This window comes from Netta rufina (assembly GCF_964035555.1).
Source record: "Netta rufina genome assembly, chromosome: 17".
NCBI lineage: Eukaryota > Metazoa > Chordata > Aves > Anseriformes > Anatidae > Netta > Netta rufina.
This window is the reverse complement of record NC_140141.1, coordinates 7385055-7407617: the sequence shown is the minus strand read 5'-3', so window position 1 is coordinate 7407617 and position 22563 is coordinate 7385055. Positions and strand designations below refer to the sequence as shown.

The 22563-nt window shown below is 42.8% G+C and overlaps 1 protein-coding gene across 2 annotated transcripts in view; it reads left to right on the top strand.

The window, feature by feature from the left end:
* Nucleotides 1-6836: 6836 nt before the first annotated feature.
* BCR (BCR activator of RhoGEF and GTPase) overlaps nucleotides 6837-22563 on the top strand; it is a gene marked incomplete at its 5' end in the record, with an annotated part of 104227 nt that continues 88500 nt past the window's right edge. Inside the window, 2 exons of one of the 2 annotated variants that reach the window (XM_084297407.1) lie at nucleotides 6874-7110; nucleotides 7267-8389. In XM_084297407.1, coding sequence (XP_084153533.1) covers nucleotides 6874-7110; nucleotides 7267-8389 — 1360 coding nt within the window. Of the gene's footprint in view, nucleotides 8390-22563 lie in introns of both variants that reach the window. The other variant, XM_084297408.1, reaches the window with a different exon arrangement.

Sequence of the window (22563 nt, the reverse complement as noted above, 5' to 3'; positions counted from 1 at the left end):
TGGTTTGCATAACAGTGTGTGGCAGAGAAAAAATAGAGTTCATGTATTCCATCTTCCAAAGAGGATGCAGAATCCTTTTCTGCATTAATCTTTTTGAAAATTGTCTACACTACAGTTCTATTATGTTGCTAAGAATAATTATTGGCATTTTATTCTAATTTTTTTTTGTTTGTTTGTTTGTAGTAATGTAACATGATTCTGGAACCATATGCAGTTTGAGTCATGAACTTGTTCATCCCTGTCTGTGGTAGGAACTCTGAGCTGGTAAGGTTAGATTCAATGCTGCTGCTAAACTTGTCGTCACTCTTTCTGTTTTCACTGGACAAGATAATTTGATCATGTTATGCTGGGAGCAATTTGCTCCACTGCATACTGGAAGCTGTAATAGTAGAGAAACAGTTTTTGCCATTTTGTGAAAAGTTTTAAAAATATGTGTTGGTTTAGAGAGGTAGGAAAAGATGTACTCCCAAGAAGACACATGCTTGGTAAGCCCTACAGTATTTGCTGTATGAAGATGTCGTTACTGAATGCTTACTGTAGAACCTGCTTTAGAACCTGCTCTCTGGACATCCTGTTGTTACTTGGTGTGCTGGCTGGATCAAAAATCATTGCCCCAGTTCTGGCTTTTCAAATACCCTTTGACATAACCTTGTGCAATCAGTTATTTAGAAATTGCAACCATTGTCTAATAGAGAGAGATTAGCTCTGGGCACCGCTTAATTTTACATAAGTAAAGCAGCTCTGGAAAGCTCTTCTGCTCTTTGGGCAGCCGTGACTGATGCCAAAAGATTCTGCTGTTTTAAAAGTCATTCCTGCTGACAAATGACATTGCCAGAAATTTGAATGACAAATAACATTGTCTGAAATTACTGTAATATTTGCTCAGTATACATGAAACTGTGTTAGTATGATTGATTTTGGTAACTAGGTTTCAACTTCAAAAATAGATAAGAAGTTTAAAAGGAAAAATAAAAAACCCTGTAAAAGTTATAGGGAAATGAAATAAATGCATATTGCTAAACAGAAAGACTGCTTCTCTAGAAAACTCTTTATCAGCTGCTTATGACTTTATAATTCTAAGATTCAAATCCAGTATTAAATGCTATACTGGCATAAGAAAGAGTGAAATAGGTTTTTTGTAATGCTCTAAATTTCTTAACTGCAACTGTTTTAAATATGGAGAGATGAAGAAAACCTGTGGACAATTACAAGTTACAGTTTCAGAAGATGTTTGTTCAATTATTACAAAAACTACAGTATCTGGAAAACTGAGAAAATAAAGATAAATATTTGATAATGAATCTACGTATCATGCTAAAAAAAATCTAGGCTCTCAGCTATTTTTAGTCCAAAAATTGTTTCCTAAGAAATAGAAAAAATGGAAGAAAAAATGGCTTAAAGAGCCTTTACTTTTATTAAAAGTAAATTACATTTATACTTCTATGATTTATGCTATGAACTAGAGGAGCTTCAAATAATATAATGAGTAGAGATCTGGGAACACTCTCTCTCTCTCTTGTTTTTTTAATCAGTCAATCTCCTATTTGGCAATTGTGCTGATTCTGTTGGCAAAGACACAAATGTAGCATTTGGTAGAGAAGGTGAATATGTGGGGGTATGTAAGAAGCTATTTATCCAAATGTGTGATATTTTGACCTTCTGATGTTCTGTGTATGTCGTCTCACAAATCTCTTTCACAAGATGATGAACATGTACTCTGCCTGTACCATGCTTTCCACTGAGTGGGCAGCATAGCCGTGATCTTTGTGTTCACTGAGTTTGAATGAGAGTAGAAAAAGATAGTTCATTCTACTGTGGTGTATTATGTATGTGTATGAAACATCTTGCATTTGAATAATGCTTTTCAGAAGCAATTTTAGAAGCACAGTGGAGCCACATAACCATTTCTGTGTACTGTGCTGTGGATGAGTACTGCTGTCCTCGGGTTATGATAGATAAATAGAAACTCACAGAAGTGGTATTGGTGACTTTTTAAAAAATTAGTCCTCTATTTTCATATGGAAAACTTTCTCTGAAGTAATTTGAAATTCACAATTTTGTCTTTCTTTCATTCAGTTATTCTTAGTTCATTTCTTTATTAAAGACTTTATTGTATGAGTAAATGATTCATAAAGTAGTTATTATTGTAGAACTGGGTTTCAAAGTTGTTTGTTTGCTACTTATGATGAATAGGCCTGAGCTTCAGACCAAATTTTGCTTTCATATATATATTTCTTGGACATAAGCTGGTGTCTTGTCATGCACTTTGAACATGCCTTGAGCATGTCAGAGAAGAAAACTTGAACACACACTACCAGATAGTGTTGTTCTGAGGACAATAATGTACCTGTAGGTGGACAAGTTCAGCATTGCTGCAACAGTACTTCTTCAGATAAGAATTGCCTATACTCACAGCACATTTTGGCAGTTACACGTGGTTGCTGCTGAGCAGACAAACTGCTCTGGTTCCATCCTGGAAGCATTGATAATGGTCCTGGAGGCCAAAAGGTAGGTTTTAGGATGACATGCCTTGTCTTCTTGTCTAGGCTAGGTGCTAGGTTTTGATGCAGTCACGGTGTCAGTGTCTGCAGCTGCAAAATGAATCAGAAATAAATCAAAGGAAAAAAAATCAGGTTATGTTTTTCTCAAAAACAAAACAAAACAAAACAAAAAAAAAACATCACCACCACCACCAACAACAAAAAAACCTCCCAAGGGTTTCTTTTGTTGCTGACTGCAATTCTTGTACAAAATCAGAGATGTAATTTCTTCAGCGATGCAGTCATGTTGCTAGGAAAATCAACTGGGACAGTTTTTCTAATGATTTAGTGCATTGCTTGATGTCGTTATTGTTTTTTATTGTCTGTAGTTCCAAAAACTTTATGCAAAACTGTCAATCAGTAACTATCCCCTGGCAGTGGTCTGACTCCATCCAATCTATGACAGATGCTTTGAGACTTTTTTTCTTTTAAGTCCCAGTGAGACTTCTCCTGCAAAGAACTCAGTATTAATAATTGATAACCTAAAATGAATCTTAGATCATATTAGCTCAAAGGAAACCTAACTTTAGTGGGAAAATAAACATTAGTTTGCAAGTTCTTAAATGTTCCTGTCTGGTCTATGTTGTATTCTATGCATGTTATTCCATTCTATCAGCAACTTCATTTGTTTTGAAGAAGCCTTAATATTATTAAAAACAATGTCAGAACAACTACATTAACTCTAAACACAAGCAGAATGTAGAACTACATTAACTCTAAACACAAACATAATTTTATACCAGTTGAAAACTTCATAGTGATCATGGCACCAGTTTCAGCACCAGCTTCCTTGTGGAATTTGCCAGTGAGAAGTTGGATAACTTAAAATTCAGAGAGAGTCTGAAGCAAAGTTAAAGAACAGGTGTAATAATCTCCCCAAAGACGTACTAGTATTATGCTGTTTCTTGGCTTAATAAGTACAAGCTAAATGGTTAATGAACTTCTGTTTAAATAAGCACATGTATCTCTTTGAGGAAAAACTGATAACAGATCAAAAGCCATTCAAGAAATAGTCACCTGGCAGGCAAATTTCATTTTTACTGTAAAACCGTCTTTCATTTTAATCTTTAGTGGTATTGTTTCTGCCATTTGAGTGATTATTTGACACTTAGGGTATTATTCTTTATATTCTCATAGGTCATGTGATTCAGACCTTTCGTGTTGGTTCTCAGCTCAGGCTCACCTCACTGAGGTACAACCAGAGTTCATTCTTCATGAGTAGATGTCGTATTCTGTGTCTTTTCGGGTTTTCATCAATAGTCAGAAGTTGTTCTGGGGAGTGTAACAAAGCTTACCAGTGTGCAGATGCTATGAACTGCTTGCTGTATCACATCTTCGTAGGCTGAGTTAAAATGAAGTGTTTGGCAGGTTCAAGTTGTAGCAGCATCTGTATTAGTTAGTGGAGATGGGGGATGGATTTCCTTTATTTTGGGCCATAAGGTTGTTCTCACAGCAACAAATTGCCATTTTCTGAATCTTAAGAAATGGGGTTCCCGTGTTCCTGGGCTCACAGAATAATTTGGACTGGACAGGACTTCGGGAGATAACTGGCCTAGCCAGACTCTACCACAGTGTGCTGTCTTGTAATACAAAAATACAGTTTCTTAATTTCAGCCACATATGAATGAGAAATGATGTTTTATTTCTCGTTAGAAAGACTCTGCTTATGTGCTTCCACTTTTATTTTTTTCTTACAAAACTCCTGATTCTCCCGTGTGGGATCATGATAAAGCCCATAACCTGGATCTCCGCTAAGCGTACTAGCTCTCCTTCCCCACAGGAGGGAGCTCCATGGCCAGTTCAGTTCCAGTAATGGTTCAACTGGCGAGAACTGGCAATCTCTTGTGGGCCAGCAGAGGGCGAGAGCTGAATGTGCTGGCTTTTTAGCCCCCTTGTCACCGCATGCTCTGTCACCAATCCCAGATACATCTACCTCCAGAGCCATAATGAAATTTTGTATCCTGATAAAACTATACTCAGTCGAATGTAGAAAGTATCAGCAAAAATTCAGAGACCCCTTCAATGGCCACCGGAACTTCTGATGCTGGAGTACCTCAATGAATACAGAGGCTGCAGTTGTTTAATAGTGCTCGCCAAAAGTTAGGCGTGCATACAGAAGTCCCTCTGACTCATCAGAATTCTTGCTGCCTCTGGAAAAGTGAGCCCAGTGAGTGTGAGAAAACACCCTAGAAATAATAAAACAAACCAATAACACCAGCAAACTATGAACAAATGGGGGAAACAAACATAACAGAGCCTTATTATGTAATATATCTGTCGTTATTTTAATCATGCTAGTAAAATCTGAAATGTCATATTACTAGAAATATATTGTGTGTCATAATGTCGTTGTTCAAACCGGCATGACGGCAAACAGCATCAATGGTGAAAAGCCAATTTTCTTTCTGTGGAAGATGGAAATTCCCTGGAAGGCTTGTATAGATATTTACTAAGTATACAGATTTCATTATGATTTTGATTCTAATCTGTTTTCCACATAGATCAGCCAGTGTGTTAGAAGCTGAGGAAACAAGTGCAGGAAAAAGAGGTTAAAGCCAGGAAACAAACAGCAAGGGAGATGAACTATGCAAAGCTGAATGCATGATTAGCCGTTTGTGATGTCTGAAAATATTTGATATGTCATATCAAAAAGCGTGAAGAGGAAAATGGTTTAGTGGATTATGAAACATTGCATATTTTGAAGGTAAGAGAACTGCTCTTGTGGACTTGTGCTTTTCATGCTTAAGGAACTGTATTAGTTATTGCTGGGGCTATATTCCACAATTTTCTCATAAAATGCATGAGGAAAGGTATTCCTCACTCTGGGGATTTGTCCCACCTCTGGCATGAAAGAAGCAGGCTTCTGAGGGATGTGAGGTGTACAATATCTCACTTTTCCCATCATTTGGACAGGAAAACTGCAATTTCAGGTGTATTCATTACCCCTTTTTCAGAGGTTGAATTAGTATGTGGAAGAGGTACAGGGCCTAAACACGGCTGGGTACCCCGATTTCAGGTGGAGTGAGAGCCAGCTGCTGGCCCATGTTCAGCTTGTTTGCCCCCCTTCACCCAGAGCTGGAGAGCGGGGCTCCCTGTAGGCTGACATACAGGACAAAGGCACACCTAATCTCTGAACAAAGCAGACTTTATTACCAATATCACAGCGCTTTCAGAGCACCAGCTGGGCACTGATAACGCAGCAAGGACCGAATGAATGACGAGCCTGCTAGTGCCCAGCACCTCGGCTTGAGGTGAATCATGGAATCATGCAGGTTGGAGAAGACCTCCAAGGTCCAACCATCGCCCCACTGCCTCCCACCGAACCAAGTCCAGCCTCTCCTTAAACACCCCCAAAACCCTCAGCGGGGCCTGAAGGCTGCGGCTGGGAGTTCAGGAGGGCCAGAGCAGCCCCCTCCGTGCTCCAACCTCGCCCTCCTCCCTCGTGCCCCCGCTTCGCACACCGCTGCCTTTGTCTCGGCGCCAGCCTCCGCCGGGCCGGGCCTCCAAAGGCAGCGGGGGCCCGGGCTGCCCCTTTAAGAGGCCCCAGCGCCGTTTCAGCCGGGCTCCTGCCCTGCCTCCCTCCTTCCCTGCCTCCTTCCATCCCTCCCCTTCCGCAGCGCCGCGGCTCGGGGCGCCGCCGGAGCCGGGCCGCGATGGGCAGCCGGGGGCAGCCTCCGGAGCCTCGCCGCCAGCCTCCGCCTCCACAGCCGCGCCGGGGAGGCTGCCGCGGGGCCGCGGGGAGCTCCGGCACCGCCGGGTAGCGGCCGGGCTCGCCGCCCTGCGCCCGGAGGCCAGCAACAATAGCCGGGAGGAGGAGACAGGGAAAGGGGCAGGGGGAAAGGAGGAGAGAGAAAGAGAAAGCACAACACGGGGGCTGGCCGCGGGAGGACGGAGCGGAGGGCTGCCCAGAGCGGCTGCACTGAGCAGCGCGGCCGGGACGGCAGCGGCAGGAGGTGGGTGGGAGGCGATATTTACCTTCTCTCCCCCGCCCCGAGCCTGCTCCTTTGTCCACCTCCCCTTTGAAGTGCTCGGGAATCGCCGGGGTGGGAGCGTTGTTGTTCGCTAGCAAAAGCTCGGGCATGACGGGGGGAGAGTAGCGAGGGGACGGGGGCTGGGGCCGGCGAGAGGTGGAGGAGGCGAGGAGCAGAGATTGATCCGAGGATTGCCGTTTGCCTCCCAGTTCCTCTGCATGGACCGTGAAAGAGACGCGTTGAGTTGACCCTGCCGGAGCTGTTTCTGCTTCTACATGTGAGATCCGGTTGCTTTATTCTCTCCGGCTATCTCTCTCCAGCTTCCCTCCCTTATTCTCCACTTATTTACTCCTGTATGCAAAATGGTGGACCCTGTGGGGTTTGTGGAGGCTTGGAAGGCACAATTTGCAGACTCTGAGCCTCCTAAAATGGAGCTGAAATCTGTGGGAGATATTGAACAGGAGCTGGAGATGTGCAAAGCATCTATCCGGAGACTGGAGATGGAGGTCAACAAGGAGAGGTTCCGCATGATTTACCTGCAGACTCTTCTGGCAAAGGAGAAAAAAAGCTACGATAGACAGAGATGGGGTTTTAAACGTGTTTCTCAGTTGCCTGAAGGGGGTGCAGAGCAGCAGATCCAGGACCTGCATCATCACCAGTCTGCTGACCAAGATGAATATGAAAAAAGCAAGTCACACCACGGGGAGGAAAAGTTCAAACCCAGGATACCTTCTCTGCGGAAGCTGTCTACCCAGAGTGACGGGTCGGACCTGTCGCCTTTGGACAGTCCCCATCACGGGGAGGGAGAGCAGGACAGGTGTAAGTACTATGGCGAAGAGAAACTGAAGAGAGTTGTAGAAGATACGGAGACTCGCTGTGATACAGATGGATCTCCTTCAAAACACAGATCGGCTTCCACTCGCAGGCTAGCGGGATCTGCTGAGAAGGAGGCATCTTTTGAACCTATTTCTAAGGACAGAGGGAACAGCACCAGTGTGGCAGCCCTAAGGTCTAACTTTGAGAGGATTAAAAAGGGGAATTCACATCACTCTGGAGATAACAAGGATGTTGTTGAAAAGCCCTTCTATGTGAACATGGAGTATCATCACGAGAAGGGTCTAGTGAAGGTCAACGATAAAGACGTTTCTGATAAAATAAGCTCTCTTGGTAGCCAAGCCATGCAAATGGAACGCAAAAAGTCCTTACACTCCCTTCCTTCTACCGTGGTACCCAGCTTCAATGAGTTCCAGAGGCCTGCTTACAGGGGAAGGTCCTCAGAGAGCAGTTTTGGCTATGATGGAGAATACGAAGATGCTGAACTGAACCCCAGGTTTCTCAAAGATAATCTGATTAATGCCAATGGCAGCAACCGCTCACCTTGGCAGCCCATGGACTTTCAGCCCTATCAAAGTATCTATGTTGGTGGAATGATGGGGGATGCAGAAGGGAAAGGACCTATCCTGAGAAATCAGAGTACGACTGACCAGGAAAAACACCTCACTTGGCCCAGGAGATCTTATTCCCCGAGGAGTTTTGAAGATATTGGAGGAGGATATACTCCTGATTGTAGCTCTAATGAGAACCTTACCTCCAGCGAGGAAGACTTCTCTTCAGGGCAGTCCAGCCACGTGTCCCCCAGCCCCACCACTTACCGCATGTACCGGGATAAAAGTCGTTCTCCGTCCCAGAACTCTCAGCAGTCCTTTGACAGCAGCAGTCCACCGACCCCCCAGTCTCAAAAACGGCACCGGCAGCAGCAGGTCGTTGTGTCTGAGGCTACTATTGTGGGCGTACGAAAAACAGGACAGATCTGGCCAAGTGACGGAGATTTGCCTTCTGGGAGATGTCACCAGGACAGCTGCTTCCATGGGGATGCAGGTGTGTACCAGATATCTTTTTTTTTTTTTTTTTTTTTTTTTTTTTTAAATATACAGAGCAGGAAGTGGCATCATGGAAATGAATGGGAGAGATTTTCTAGGTTGCCCTGGGTGAATCACCCAAAGGGGGCAAGTGTTTCATGTGAAAAGTCTGTTTACCTTGTAGTTGTCCTGTTCTGGGAAGGTCCTGCAGAAGTATACCTCAGACTGTATTTTAGAAATACGGATTGGATTCCCAAAAGGTTTGGTTTGGGCTTCTCTTGAGAGGATCAACCGAGTCCTACGTTAATGAGTTCTCAAAGTTTCAGTGTCAACACTGACATAAATAGGGGCCAGAACTTCTCAGGGGTTGTAAAGTGATCATTCCTTCCCTCTTATTCTTGCCTTGAGTAGTTAAACCCTCCCTCAGAGGTGATAGTATGGCAACATGCTCCAACCTGAAGGTTTTGCTGGAGTTTTACCAGAAATGATGCTCTTCCCACAGTCTGTTTTTTTTTCCTGCCAGTATTAATTGGATTGCTAGTTTCTCATTCTGTTTTGTGTTATCCTTCAATTATAGCTGATTGGAGGCAATGATTGTGCAACCCTGTTGAAGCTTTCTGCTATCACTAAGTGAGGGAATAACTTTGAATATCAGGAAGCCCCGAGGGAGAGCTCGTAATTTAATTTTAGCAGAATCAAAATTTTTGTTTGGGGAAGGATGGGCCATGTTTGAACTCAGTCTTGTGCAAGTTACTCAGGCACGCAGATGTCTGTGGAATTGCAGTGGATTTACAGCTGGTGGAAGAGGTGAACTATGTTTATTCAGGTAGACTTATTGAATATATGTGGACATCTGAATCTATTTAGCAAGGCAAGGTACATACTGTAGACGATTTCTTGTATCAACACCACCGCTAGTCTTCTGTGCAGTAAATGAAAAGTGATCAAATCCAGGAATGAAAAAGCAGTATGGGTGTTTTGATAGACTTTCATTCTAAATCTGTGAGTTATTCTGTGTTTTTTTCTTTTTTTCTTTTTTCTTTTTCTTTTTCCTTTGAATCTGTCATTTTAATAAGGGGGTTAATAGAATGTTTGCTAAAAGGATTGAATTCCTGAAGTACTAGGTGAATGAGAGGCCTATGAAAGATATTACTTTCCCAGGTTCATAGAATCATGTAATGGTTTGGGCTGGAAGGGACCTTAAAGATCACCTCATTTCACCACCCCTCTCCCCCCCGCCATGGGTAGGGACAGAATCCTCTGCACCAGGTTGTGCGAGTTTGGTGTAAAGCAACTTTGCTGAAAGGAGATTTCTGGTTTTGCTTTCCATGCTGCTTTGTTTGTTTGTTTGTTTTGCCAGCAGCGCTTCTGGGAGTAACAACAGAGGGAAAACTCCTTCCTCCCACCCCCTGCCATCCTTGCAACCTATTGTTTTGTTAGTGGGAAGCTGTACAGTAGTAATGGATGTTTGCTGTACATGGAACCTCAGCATCCTGTCCTCACAGTGACTTCTTTATCAGATGGCATATACATACCTGCTTTCTATCTGGGACTACTGCGTTCTTGTTTGAGCTTATGCATATGTTTGTATCTTGTGGGGAGCACTTGCAATGCAGGGGAGAGGCTGGATCGAGTGCTGTTTTAAACTGAGCTGCAGCCATCTGTCTCTGCTCTTGTTTACTGATGCTCTTTAGATGACTGGGAAGCCTCCTGGCAGTTGCAGTTTTTGCAGAAGAAAACAAAGGGGCAAAACCAACAAAGGTCGATGAAGCTCGAGGACAAATTCAGCTTTCAGAAAGGCAGTAGATCATGTTTTAAATAGTTCAGCTTACGCTTTGTGGAATGCAATGGTAGTAAAAGGGGCTGCTGAAAACTCAGAATTGCTAAAATTTCTGGTTGTGCTGGAAAGCCCAGTGCCTGTTCCTGAGGTTGGCCACACAATTGCAGGCAGGGACAGAATGTAACTGATGCCCCTTCTGCTTTCAGCAGCATAGGGGGTAACGTGCTTAGCAGGAGCCTTCACCAGATGGCTAATCAGTATTGTCTTGTGAGTTAGCTGGTGGCAACTTTTTACTTAACCAAGAAGGCTTGTGACTGGAGGACTGTATTTCAGATTAATTCTTACTGAGCATTGTTTTGTTTTTATTTTTTTTTCCTGATTAGGTTCGATCAAACTTCTTTCTAATTGGTAGAACCTCCTTTTTGTAAAACAAACAAAAGTCACGAGCAATCCCAGTGTGATTAGCTGCTTGGCTACCATTCCCAACTATCATGTGCTGAGGCGGCCTGTTCCGCATCACCATATGATACGAAGGCAGTTCCCAGATATCTGCCAGCCTTTCCTGCACCTGGGGTTCAGTCGCTGCTTCTCTGTGTCCCCTGAAGTTGTGCATGGACGGAGAGTGCAAGTCCCAGCAGGTTCTGGACAGCCTTAATATTAATTAGTGTCAAGAGGGATTTGTTCAACAGTGTTTGGCTTCTTTGTGCCTTCAGATTTGTGTATGCTTGCTGGCCTTGCTCTTCAGGATGCTGCCATTAATAACGCTGAATGTGGTGCAGCAGGTGCAAAGCAAACTTTCTGTTTGGATCTGCCCTGCCAGTGCATCTTGAGCCTGGCTTGCAGACACGTGCTGTTTTATCTAAATACTTGCTTGAGTTCACAGTCAAGTGATGATTTGTTGCTTTTGCATTATAAAAAGGGCTAGAAGAAGGTCACCTAACTGGAATTGAAGAAATCTAAGTCAAATGTATCTGGGTTCTTGGAGATGGGTTATCAAAAACCTTAAATGAGACCAAGGTGGTAGGCTTTCAGTTTTCTCCAAGGAGCAGAATGAGAGCTTGAGGGGTGAGCTTTGGTAATAATACTTTCTATTAAATGTACTTAAAATGGAGTTTGGGCAAAGATGTTTATGTTAGAATAAATTATGTTACATTAATTTCCTACAGTGGGAATGCTTAATTCTGCATTAAACCTAAATATTTTACTGTGATTTTGGAGGAAGAGCAATATATGAATATATATGTATATCTCCTCTCTCTGTATCTATATTTATTTAATTCTGTCTACTGTTAAACAGTAGTTTTAGACCCACTGAGACCCCCTTGTGCTTTTCTGCACATAATTGAGGTGAGAGCTGCGTAGAGCCCCTAGGCAGTGAAGAGGCCTCAGTTGCTAGTAAAAGTCTGTTCACTGAGGAGCACACTGGAGTTGCTGCTTGACATTAGAGCTTGCTTCATAAAACTGGTGCGTGCTCGCAGCTCTGTGCACGAGCGGATTTTATCTATCTGCATAACAACATGCAAATTCTTTGTGCAGTCCACATAGATAAGGAAGCGGCTTTACAAGTAAATATTGTAGGTGCCCCAGAAGTGACTTCTGTCCTCATAAGAGGACAGGATGGTGCTCTACCAAGACTGTCAGGCTGTAGAGAGCTGCTGACAGTTGTAGTGCTCAATATAGTCAGTTTGGGGACATGTGTAATTTAATTTCATTAGGAGTAATTTTTACCTTATTGTAGCCTCTAAGCGTGGGAGAGCGGAGTGTCCCTTTCTGAAGGGCATGGCGTGTTCTTGGTGCTTTTAGTGAGTTTGATGTGTACAGTGGAAAGAGCACGGAAATTTATTTATGCATGTGAACTGTAAGACTTGAAACTCCTGTTATCTTAGATGGGCAGAATGCCATTTTAAAGTGCATACTTGCTTAGAACCGTAGATTCTTCAGTTTTATGTGTCTTAAATGCCTGACTAGGTAGACATGCAACTGAATTTCCTCCTTTTGAGGTCATCCGTATTTAATGGTAAAGCTGCAAGGAAGCATACAATATATGGTCATGAAAGGACGCGGCTCTGTATCAGTTTCTGTGAGGGTTCTGTTCCTGAGTTACTTGCATGTTCTAGGATCATGGACGAGTTTCTCAATTATGCACTTTTTCCACCCACTATTGTCTTCTGTGGATTTTACAAGACGCAATTTGAAAAGTGTTTTGCACTTTCAGCAGGGTAAAGGCAACTCGTGGGGGGCAATGCCAGTGCTGTTGCTGCTGTTTAGAATCAGTTGTATTTGAGCAAGAAGCAGACTCTAGTCCCCCGTGTAGCAATTCTTCCTTCTGAGGATCTGAAATTTAGGAACTTTCATAATGTGCAGTCACTTGTTTGGTTTAAGGGCTACTGGCTGCAGGTCCTGCTGCCAGTTTGTGACTTGCATTAGGGTGAGGAAAGAGGTTAAACTTTAAACACTTGTTTAGTTAATTTTGCTATTATTTTTTAAACAGCTTTTATTCCTTTGCTCTGATGGTCAGTGGATTTCATAGGAGCACTGAAGACAAGATGCTGTTTAAATGCTTCCCCCCACCAGTGCTTTCCAGAGATTTAGTAGCTTTTGAGATTATCTAGCTGCTTGTGCTACCACTCCCCTCTTCATAGTCCGGGGGAATGAAGAGCTCTCCCTCTCTTTTTCTACCGGATTTCTTTTTTTTCCTCCAGCTGAGTTTAAGGGAGTCTGTGAAGCTTCTACTGTAGTGTACTCTTCAGTCTGTTTTGGTTTGGTTTGTTCCTTCTTCCACAAACAGTTGCCGAGCCTTACCTCAGGCCCTCCATAAATAATGACATGTAGACAGATTTTATTTTTGCTTTTCTTAGGTTCACCCTAGATCATGGAACTCCTCCCATCCCAACCTTCAGGTTCTTCTGCAGTTGCAAAGCACCTGCTTTGAAATGAGAGGGCAAAGCAGCCCAGATAGTACTTGGTTGATGCTGGGAAACTCTAAAAAGTGCTGATGTGACTTGATCTGCCTGTATGAAGCTCTTTTGCATTATCCACACCAAAAATGGCTGAAGTTGGGGCTGTTTTTCCCATGGAGTAAGTAGACCAAGAGTTATGAATTCTGGCAAAGGTAGATCTGGGAGTAATGCATTGGGTTTATAAAGAATCTTGTCATCACTGCATAATTAGCAACAGTTTTAAAGTGGTCTATGAGGCAGTAGAGCTGAGTCCACTTTGTGCAGCTGCCATAGCTGCATGAGTGCCTCTCAGGCAGTCAGTGACCTGCAGCTGGGCTGGTTAAATCTAATACCAGTGCATGCCTCGAGTCTGGGAGTGTTACAGGAACTTAAAGCTAGGACCAAGTTGCATCAGAGCCAAATGGATACCCATATCGTGCTGTGATGACCACAGACTTGAATGCTTTTCTGTATGCCTAAACAACTGGAGCTAAGTATTTTCAGCCTGGTGATTTCACAGAAGTAGAGGCCTAAAGCATTGCAGTGAATGCCACAAAACAAGGTGATAATGCCTTTGATCTGAGCAGGAAATGTGTAGGCACGTGGGGCCACAATATTAAATCCGTGGTTGAGTGAGCTGCTTTTCTGATCCATATTGTTGACTCTGTTCAAAGTACTGCAAAAGCATTGCTTTATGGCCACAGCAGTCAAACTGACAGATGTGAGTGTACTGTGCATCCACTGTGACACAGAGATGTTTATTTGGCACAACATTTTGGTCCTGCCCTGAGAATTGGCAGGGAGAGGTGGGAGCACCCATGGACTGCCTGCTGCAGTGCACTACCTGTGCAGGTGGAGGCTTTGTTCTGGGTGGCTGAAGGAAAAATTAGAAAAAGAGGGAGCACCAAAGGTCAGCAAGGGGGCAAAGAGCTGAGGATGGAGATGAGGATGGCAGAATAGATTAGCGTTTGGAACTAACGGAGGGATTATGCTTGTGCAACAAAACTAATTGCTGTGTAGAGGAGTAGTCAAACGTGGCAAGAAGGTGGGTTTGTCTTAATATTGACATGAACACTGACCATGGCTTACGAAGTGGTTTACTTGTGTGTGTGTGTAGGTGATGGACTTTTAAAGCAGTAAAAAATGTATTGGGGAATGGGCTGCTTTGGTCTCCTCTGTTTTGCCATCTTTAGCAAAGCAACAGCACAAGTGTATGGTTTTAACCTTGAAGACCCTTGCGGATTCACATAAGTGCAGATGATTCTTGCAGCTGGCATGATCTTCACGTACAGACTTCCAGAGGAGCAAACCAGAAAGGTTTTTCCTTTTGATTCTTATGATCATGTTCCCTGAAGTTGCAACAAAGAAATCTAGGAGGTTTCAGAGAGTCATTGTGGCTACTGATCTGTGGAACTAATTGCATCTTCCATAAGTGCTTCCATTCACTGTGTGATGCTTCTAGTTTGGATATTTGGATGAAGAGCTAATTATTGTACCCAGTCACTCCTGGACTTGTTGGCTTGTTGGACTCCTGGCTTTTTTTTCCACTGCTTGCAGAAACGCAGCTGCCCCTTTGTCAGTACAAATGCAGCTAGCCTCATTGTCACTAGAAAATGTCACTGAGGTGAGAATGAAGGCAATAAAGTGCTAGGAATGGGGAGCAGACATCCCAAATGACAGACGTGGAAGGGGGAAGAAATAAGGTTTAATTCCCAAATTTGCTAAACCTTAAAGTATGGGTTAGGAAATAATTCTGTGAATACTGGGCAGCATGCTCCAACTCACGACTCTTAAAACAATGTTGTGGGGAGTGGAGGGTGGTTAATAATCCACGTCTGGCTTTGCAGGCTGTCTGAAATACGGCCCAGCACAGGAGACAAAGAAGAAGCCTGTGAGGGTTTGGGAGCCAGTAACAGCCTGGCAGTGGGTATCTACCATCCAGCTGTAGCATGTTCTGCGGTTCTCTCTCTAGTGCCTTCCCTGTTTCCCCAACCTGTTAAGGATAAACATAGTGCAGAGGCAAGTGAGACCTGTATTTCAGCTTCAAGGAATTTTGGAGGTCAGTCTATAAAGGTTAATGAGGTGAGGCTGGGCAAGCTGTTTACGGAGGATTGCTCCATTTCAATTACCATGGGGAAGCATATTGCTGTTCATGAAAATCAGGCTGTTGATTGGAGGCACAGCCTATCTGGAGCTTGCTTTTCCCCAGAGAAACCAAGGCTAGCAGGTTGTTTGACTGTCTCCTCTTTGATTTGTTCTGCCCAGTCAGATAAGCATGAAGGGAACAATAAGGGCCTGATTCTGCTCTGTCCCTGGTGAAATATCATTGACTTCAGTAATCTCTCGCTTGCACATGTAGGACAAGAAATGGTGTTCTGGTACAAGTTGAATTGCAAACTTTGCTGTGCAGATAGAGGGGTAGACTGCAGGTGACAACAGAAATGCTGGCAGGGATTAATTAGCTTGGGTGAACTGCATGTGAATCAAGTACTTCCAAAATAACCATTTAAGTGTCTTAAGCTACAAAGCAGGTTTTAGTCAGCTCACTGATAATGAAGTCAATTGCTTTCCCGATCATAGCTTTACATTATATGTGATGAGAAAGTAACCATAAATTGTAAGTAAATCCTCAAATGTGGGTCTGTTTCATGCTGAGGAAGAGATTTGCAAGTTCGTAACTTCTTTAAACTTGTTCTGAGCTGTACTGTATGTATTTTAAACAGTAAAACTGGACTGCACAGGGCCAGCATGGTGCATTTCTGTCACAAAATCTGTTTGTGGTTTGCAAATCTTCTGAGTTACTGAAATAACAAAAGCATGTCTCTGTTGTCTTCTTCCCAGCTGCCAAAATGGTATCTCTCAGACCCTTTCTTAACCAGGTTATGGCTAATATAGTAATAAGATTATTGCAAATGTAATTGGAATCTCTGTTTCAGAGAAAGCTCTGCCCAAATGTGGCAGCTGGAGCTGAGTTAGTTGCTCATGGCTACATGAATGTGTGAGGAGTATGTGTGTGAGAATCCATGATTGCCCTGTAGGAAGAGTGAATTGGTAAAGTTGTCTGTTGGTTTATATTACTGAATTGTCTCTGTTGGTATTGCAGGCCCGTCGGCTAGTTGTTGTTATCTGTTCTTTTATTGTTGTTTGCAGCCATTTCACCAATCCTTGTTGCCTCTATTTCTTATTTTTATTATTTTTATTTTGTGGAGGGAGGGCTTCTTTTATAGGGGGAATAAATCCCCCACTACCTTCCTCATTCTGTATAACAACAACAACAAAACACACGCACACACAGAAACACAAACAACCCCGACCACCTCTTTTGGACCTTCTGCACAAGTCAGGTTTCCCAGTGAAGTATCCGAAGACCCTGGATTATTTGCAGATTGGCCTGTGACAACAGAATAGTAACAACTGCTGCGAATCAAACAGCTTTATCTGCAATTTAAGAAAGCAGCTTTTGCAGTAGTTACAATTCATATTTACAGACTTGGCTGCTCTTCCATGTTTGTGACCTCTCCATGATGTGTGGAGAAGTGCACTTGCAGCCTTGGCTCACTTTGTCTGTTTACTTTTTCTTAAGGACGTCAGAATAATCTGCTCTCAACACTAAAATGCAGCTACTTCTCTGATGGGATATATACCAGCTATTATGTTATCAGAAATCCCATACTGTGTTGGCTGCAAAGCTAGGTAAGGAGTGTCCATTTCCAATGCACAATACGTGTGAGGCTGCAGAAGGCTCTACTTGCTAGGATAGGTGTTTTATTTTTAAAAAATAAAAGGGAAAAAACAACCATCAGTTACCTACTTGCCCCATCTGTGTGTTCTTCTGAAAAGGGCTAGCAGCCTCCTGGCATAATCTGTTCTAAGGAAAAATACCTCATTCCCTGGAGCATCAGGCTTCAAACATGTCTGAGCTGCTAAAAAGTAAATGTGATTGGTCTGTTGTCACTAGGGAGGTGTAACGTGCAAGCAGAGAACTGTATCTGTTGCAGTCTACAATTACACAGCACTGCGTGATCTTGCCCAGGATGATAGTAATGGCCTGTCAGCCTCGCTGGGCTCAGGGCTTCCCAGAAGAGATTAGATTATGGTGCTTAGTAGGAGCCAAGACACAGAAAAGCATGTTCCTGTGACTGTTAGCATGCAGCTCTCAGTTCAGAGCGGCCTTCGTTTTTGTTTCCTGCTAGCCTAGCTCTTGTTGCTGAATTTTTATTGGTTATTTTTATAGTGGTCAGCACTGGTATTATCATTGGAAGTTTCAGGAAATAATATGCTGAGAAAGTGAGTTGATCGTTGCTGGTAGACTTCTGTGTGTGCTCACCCCCGCCCTCCTTGTCCTTCAGCTCTGCGGCAGGCTGTCTCTTTCAGTCCTTCTAGGTTGAATGTTTGACTGGGAGTTCCCTTGCTCCCCCTTCGTGTCTAGTACACTTCTTGCTTGGCATTCTCCTGAAATGCTCACTGGATCTCTCAGTCTGATAGAGATGAAATCACTGTCATCACTCGTTTAAAACAAACAAACAAACAAAAGGCACCCAACCCCGGAATAGTGCCTCAATCTGGCAATGTTCTGTCATTGTCTTCAGGGAAATCTTGCTGTTTGGATGCGTGTGCTTGTCTTTGCCAGTTAAGCTAATTACTTGCTTGAATTGGCGTGAATTGATGGTTAAAGTAGACAAAAGATTTGAGCTACAGGACTGGGGGCTTGGGAACTGGTTACTGTGTAAGCATACCAGAAACTTCACATTGATGCTGGTCTTGCTCTGCTCTGGTATTACAGAAGATGATTTTCTCCAGTAGTCACCCTTGTTCTTTTTTACAGGGAGATGTGCATGGGGCAGTGATGCAGTGCAGGGGAGTGCCCTTGAACAGAGCTATAGCATCTGTAAGGCTGGGGAGGAGACAGCATCAAGGCTAGGGGGTTCCTATCCCAGGAAGATGTGTGAGACAGGAGGACCTGTTGTCACCTGCAGCTCAGAGTGAGGGGTAAATCTCCAGGCTACCTCATCTCAACAGAGTTTTAGTAGAGAGAGATGAACTAAAGGTTTTATTGTCCTCTTACTGAAATGTCTTAATATTGCAATGGCTGTATCATGGTGTTTCTGTAAGTACCCCCCACTAGTAGCTTGAGAGCTCCCTGCCAACACCTTCTATTTGACATTGGGTTCATGGTTATATTCCTGTTCGTGTTCAGTGTCTAACAGGACTGGGAAATTCTGCTCTACACTGAAAAGTTTCACCGGGGAGATGAACAGGTGAAATAACGCTGACCCCAGTGGAGGAGAAAATCCAGCACTCCCTAAAGTAAATAAAGAACTGGCTCTGCCTGCAAGCAGCACGTGCCTGTGCTGTGGAGGCCAGGCAGGAATAGGTGCAAATGCAGCTTCAGAGGAAGCCCCTTGAGCCCATCCAGGGGACTGGGGCACCAAAAGACGTGTCCAGTAAAATCCACCTGAGAATATGAATTCTTGCCAACCAGTCACAGAACTAAAGTCTCTTTACATTTTCTAGAGTTTTTTTGTGCTTTGCTAAAAGGTCAGGGTTCCCATTGGGAAAAAATGTTCTGTTAATGAAAAAGTTTTAGAGTTTGGAGTAACTAGCAAGGAAGGAATGGGAAAGCTGCATGATTTATTTATTTATTTATTTATTTATTTTTCTCCAGATTATTCTTTTTTTGTTGTTCGTTTTATTTAACATTTGGACACAGCAATGGCTACTATCAGATAACAGTATTTCATGAAGGGCTCGATCTAGGATTTGCTGATGTCAGGGGATTTCTAGTGACTGTTTTGCTGTGACACAAGCAGCATGAGCTGTATATTTCTTCCTAGCTACCTGAACCAGGGTTTCCCAAGATACCATGATTTTCAGGTGTGGTCTTGATCTTTGACTTCAAAAGAGCTGCTGGGCTTTTCACAGGCCTATGTTATAAATGTTTTAAAACTTTTATATGCATGCAGCCTCTGCTGTCCAGTTTCAGCAGCAGTACTGCAGATGTGGTTGAGAGCTGCACTGGGCAGGCAATTCGAAAACATAATTCTGATTTAAAGTTTTTCTTACCTTTTAGAGAACAGTGTCAGCTGTACATGTGCATCTGCTGTGCCTCCTGGATGGGTGCTATGGAAACCCTAATGTGGTTTAGAAAGCCTTTTTACTTTATTAATTTTTCTAGCACCACTTTGCCTCTGCTGTCTTAAGAAGCAAAAAGAGAAGAGAAAGTGATAAAATGTTGCTTACATCAAAACATCAGATATGCTTTTTTCAGTTTGTCCAGTCCTCTGAGATAGGTCTCTGTCAAAAGGCATTTTGGTTAGGTAGGGTTTTTTAGTATGCATAGAGAAATAAATGTCTGTTGCATATTTAAAGTACCCGAGACAACAGAACAAGGTGCCATCCGCTCAGCTGGACGGTTGTCTGTAACAAACTGAAGTCCTCTTACACCAGGGTGCGATGGGAGCTGTTTGAATGTGACTGACCTGTCATGTTTGTGTTCAGCAAACATGCCCTAGCCCTGACCTTGACTACCCCAAATTTATTCAGGCTTGAGCACTGACCTATACATAATTTGTTGTGGACTCAACGTCTGGTCAAACTAAAATATGTACTAATATGATCTAAGGACTGCTTTGTTTTACACTGAAAATTTAAACGTAACTAAACTTGTACTGCAGGTGCAGGGTTGCGGACCTTCCCATAGTTAGTGCCTGTCCTCCATTTCAGTAATTGTATGAAATCTCAGGATCTCCTCATAAAGCAAAGGAGACGTGATTTTGTATGTAAATGTGTTCTGCATCTACATGTACGCAGGAAAGATCTAAAAAGGAAGAATTTTTGAACCTAAGTCTTTTATTCTGTATGCAGACGTTTCAGAGTAATTTCAGTGTATGTGCAAATATGTAGTGATGCAAGAACACAGGCACCCTTATAAAGGTTCCACCTAAACTTTGCAGCAAGTAGTGTTTTGTTTTTTGTTTGGTTTTTTGTTTGTTTTATGTCAACAGCAGGTTAAGGAAACATTCCGATGCTAAAAACTGTTTTTCCCATTAATGGGCATTTGCACAGTGCAACCAACTACCAAATACTATTAAACAAGCTTGTTTTTTCTTTTTTAATTTTTTTCTTGTCATTGGTAGGGAAGCAGTCATTTGCAAATATTTTTCAAACACTTGAAAGAAAATTTCCAAGGATGTATGCAGATCAATTAGTCTTTGAGATGCTGAAGCTCAGGCTTCTAGCTGGATTTGGGTGAGCCCTAGTGTCCTGGAATCCAGCTTGGACCACACATCTTTTAACTGGGAAATGCATTAATGTCCTTTGTATGTACCTGTTTAGAAATTTGTTTGTATTCATATATAACTTTTAAAGGAAAATACTGTAAAAAGAAAACACACTGAACACGCTTCTGCTGGAGATTTGTCCTTCCACTGATTTCTACAATTCATACACTTTCTTCCAGTGCTTTTTTTCCTCATTTCTTTCTTCTTAATTGTGTGCTCCTATTAACTCATACAGGTTTTCCCAACTAAGTAATTAAGTTCAAAATCTGGGCTACATTTGCCTACCTATGGCTGTTTGGGTCTGCTTATGTTCTGATCTCTTTTTTTCCTACTTTTTTTTTTTAAAAAAAAGATTTGAGGCAAGGGCTGCTTTGTCTGACAACATATATTTGTATACGTCTTGCAGTATTTTCATATTGTGCCCCTTGAGGCTGTCTTGATTTAAATCGTCTTTGGTGATAATGCTTCATGCTGTGGCGTGCTGCCCTGTCAGTTGTGCCAACAACTGTTCATTTGTAGGTTCGTGCTGAGAACTGGATCAGGGAATTTGTCTGCTTTTTGTTTTCCTTTTTCCCAAACCAAACAAAAATCGCTCCCCCTCCCCAAACCGTACCACAAAACCTCTCTAGGCATGGATTCGTCCATCCCCCCCAGATATTTGCGTTGCAGCAGCCACCAATTGGTTGGTGATGGAGGGGAGAGAGTGCAAGGCTGTGATAGACAATGTATGCTTAAACCCCTGTCTGTTGGGACTCTGGGCTGGTAATTCAAATAACAATGGAAACATTACTGCTGAGAAGTCATGTTTAACTTCAGCAATTTCACTTCTGATTAGCCAGCTGCTTTGGGATTTTAGGAAGAGATTTGGAGTATCCTTTGAGCAGAGTACCTCTTTCCCTAGTCAGATGCTTTGTTTCTGCAGCTGAGGGGAGGAAGGCTGCCTAAGGGTTTGCTGCTGTTTGAAATACATTTCTTCGACAAGATGGACACTAAGTAGAGTACTAGAACTGAAAATGACAGGAAAGACATTTACAGTCATGGTTGTTTGCAAAACAGATCTGATGACATTGTAGTCCATGTGATTGACTTCCCCTTCAGTTGCCTTTGTAAGTACTACATATTTTTAATTATTACTTCACCAGATACATTGACTGGTTATGGCCAGAAGAAAATAGAAAAGAAAATACAATAGTTCCTTTTCACTAGAACTAAAACCACTGGCTCCTGCTAGCAGATTGTTCGGGTGATAACTCATCGGGAAGGAGGACTGTGTGCCTGAGACTAGCACAGCTTTTAGAGGGGACTGGATCACCTGGGTAATGTGTATGTGGTTTCACAGGGTGTATGCGTGGTCATGGGCTCAGATTTCGTACTATTTTTACGATGTAATTACTGTAACAAGACGTATACAATAGTCTCTTACAACTACGTATTATGTAAATATTTTCCCTTGATGAGTATTTGAATATTTTGGGGAAGGGGAGTTTTAGAGGTTATTGACAGCCTTCTTGCACTGATCTGTTCTGAAATACAAAATTTCAATCTCCTGGCCTAACAAGGCAAATGAGACTTGTATCAAATAGCATGATTCACTTAAAAAGCTCAGTCTACAGTCTAGAACAAGGAGGGAGCTGGGATCCTCTGGAGAAATACAGGTAGCTTAAAGCAATGAAACATCATTACGTTTCCTCAGTTTCATTGAGGATGTTTACTTGATTCACAGTTGCGTGTTTACCTGTGAGATCTGGTTACCAGGTTCTCCACAGGTTTGTGAGCTCTTCTGCTTTAGCTTGCTGAAATCCTGCCTCTGGAGCAGCCAGGTGCTGGGATTCTGGCTTGCAGCTTGCTTTTTCTTCTCTCTTTCTGTTCCTGCTTGGCCCACAAACGTGGAAAAGAATGCCCCACCCTGCTGACTCACTGTGCCCAGAGCACTCCTTATATTCCTGAAATAGGATTAATATCTGAGCCAGTTTGAACAACTCAGCGTAGATGGATCTGGTTCCCTTCTGCCAAACCCCTTTTTAAACAGCTGGTTTCTTCTCCTAGGCCCATGAATCCTGTCTCTGTGCTCTGTCAGGCCTCTGCCCCAAGGTGATTTCCTTATCTCATAATCATTTAAAGGGCTTTTGCAACAAATACAACTGTTGTAGAAATCAACTAGTATGTAGAATAATCCTTTTAACAGGTTTATTCA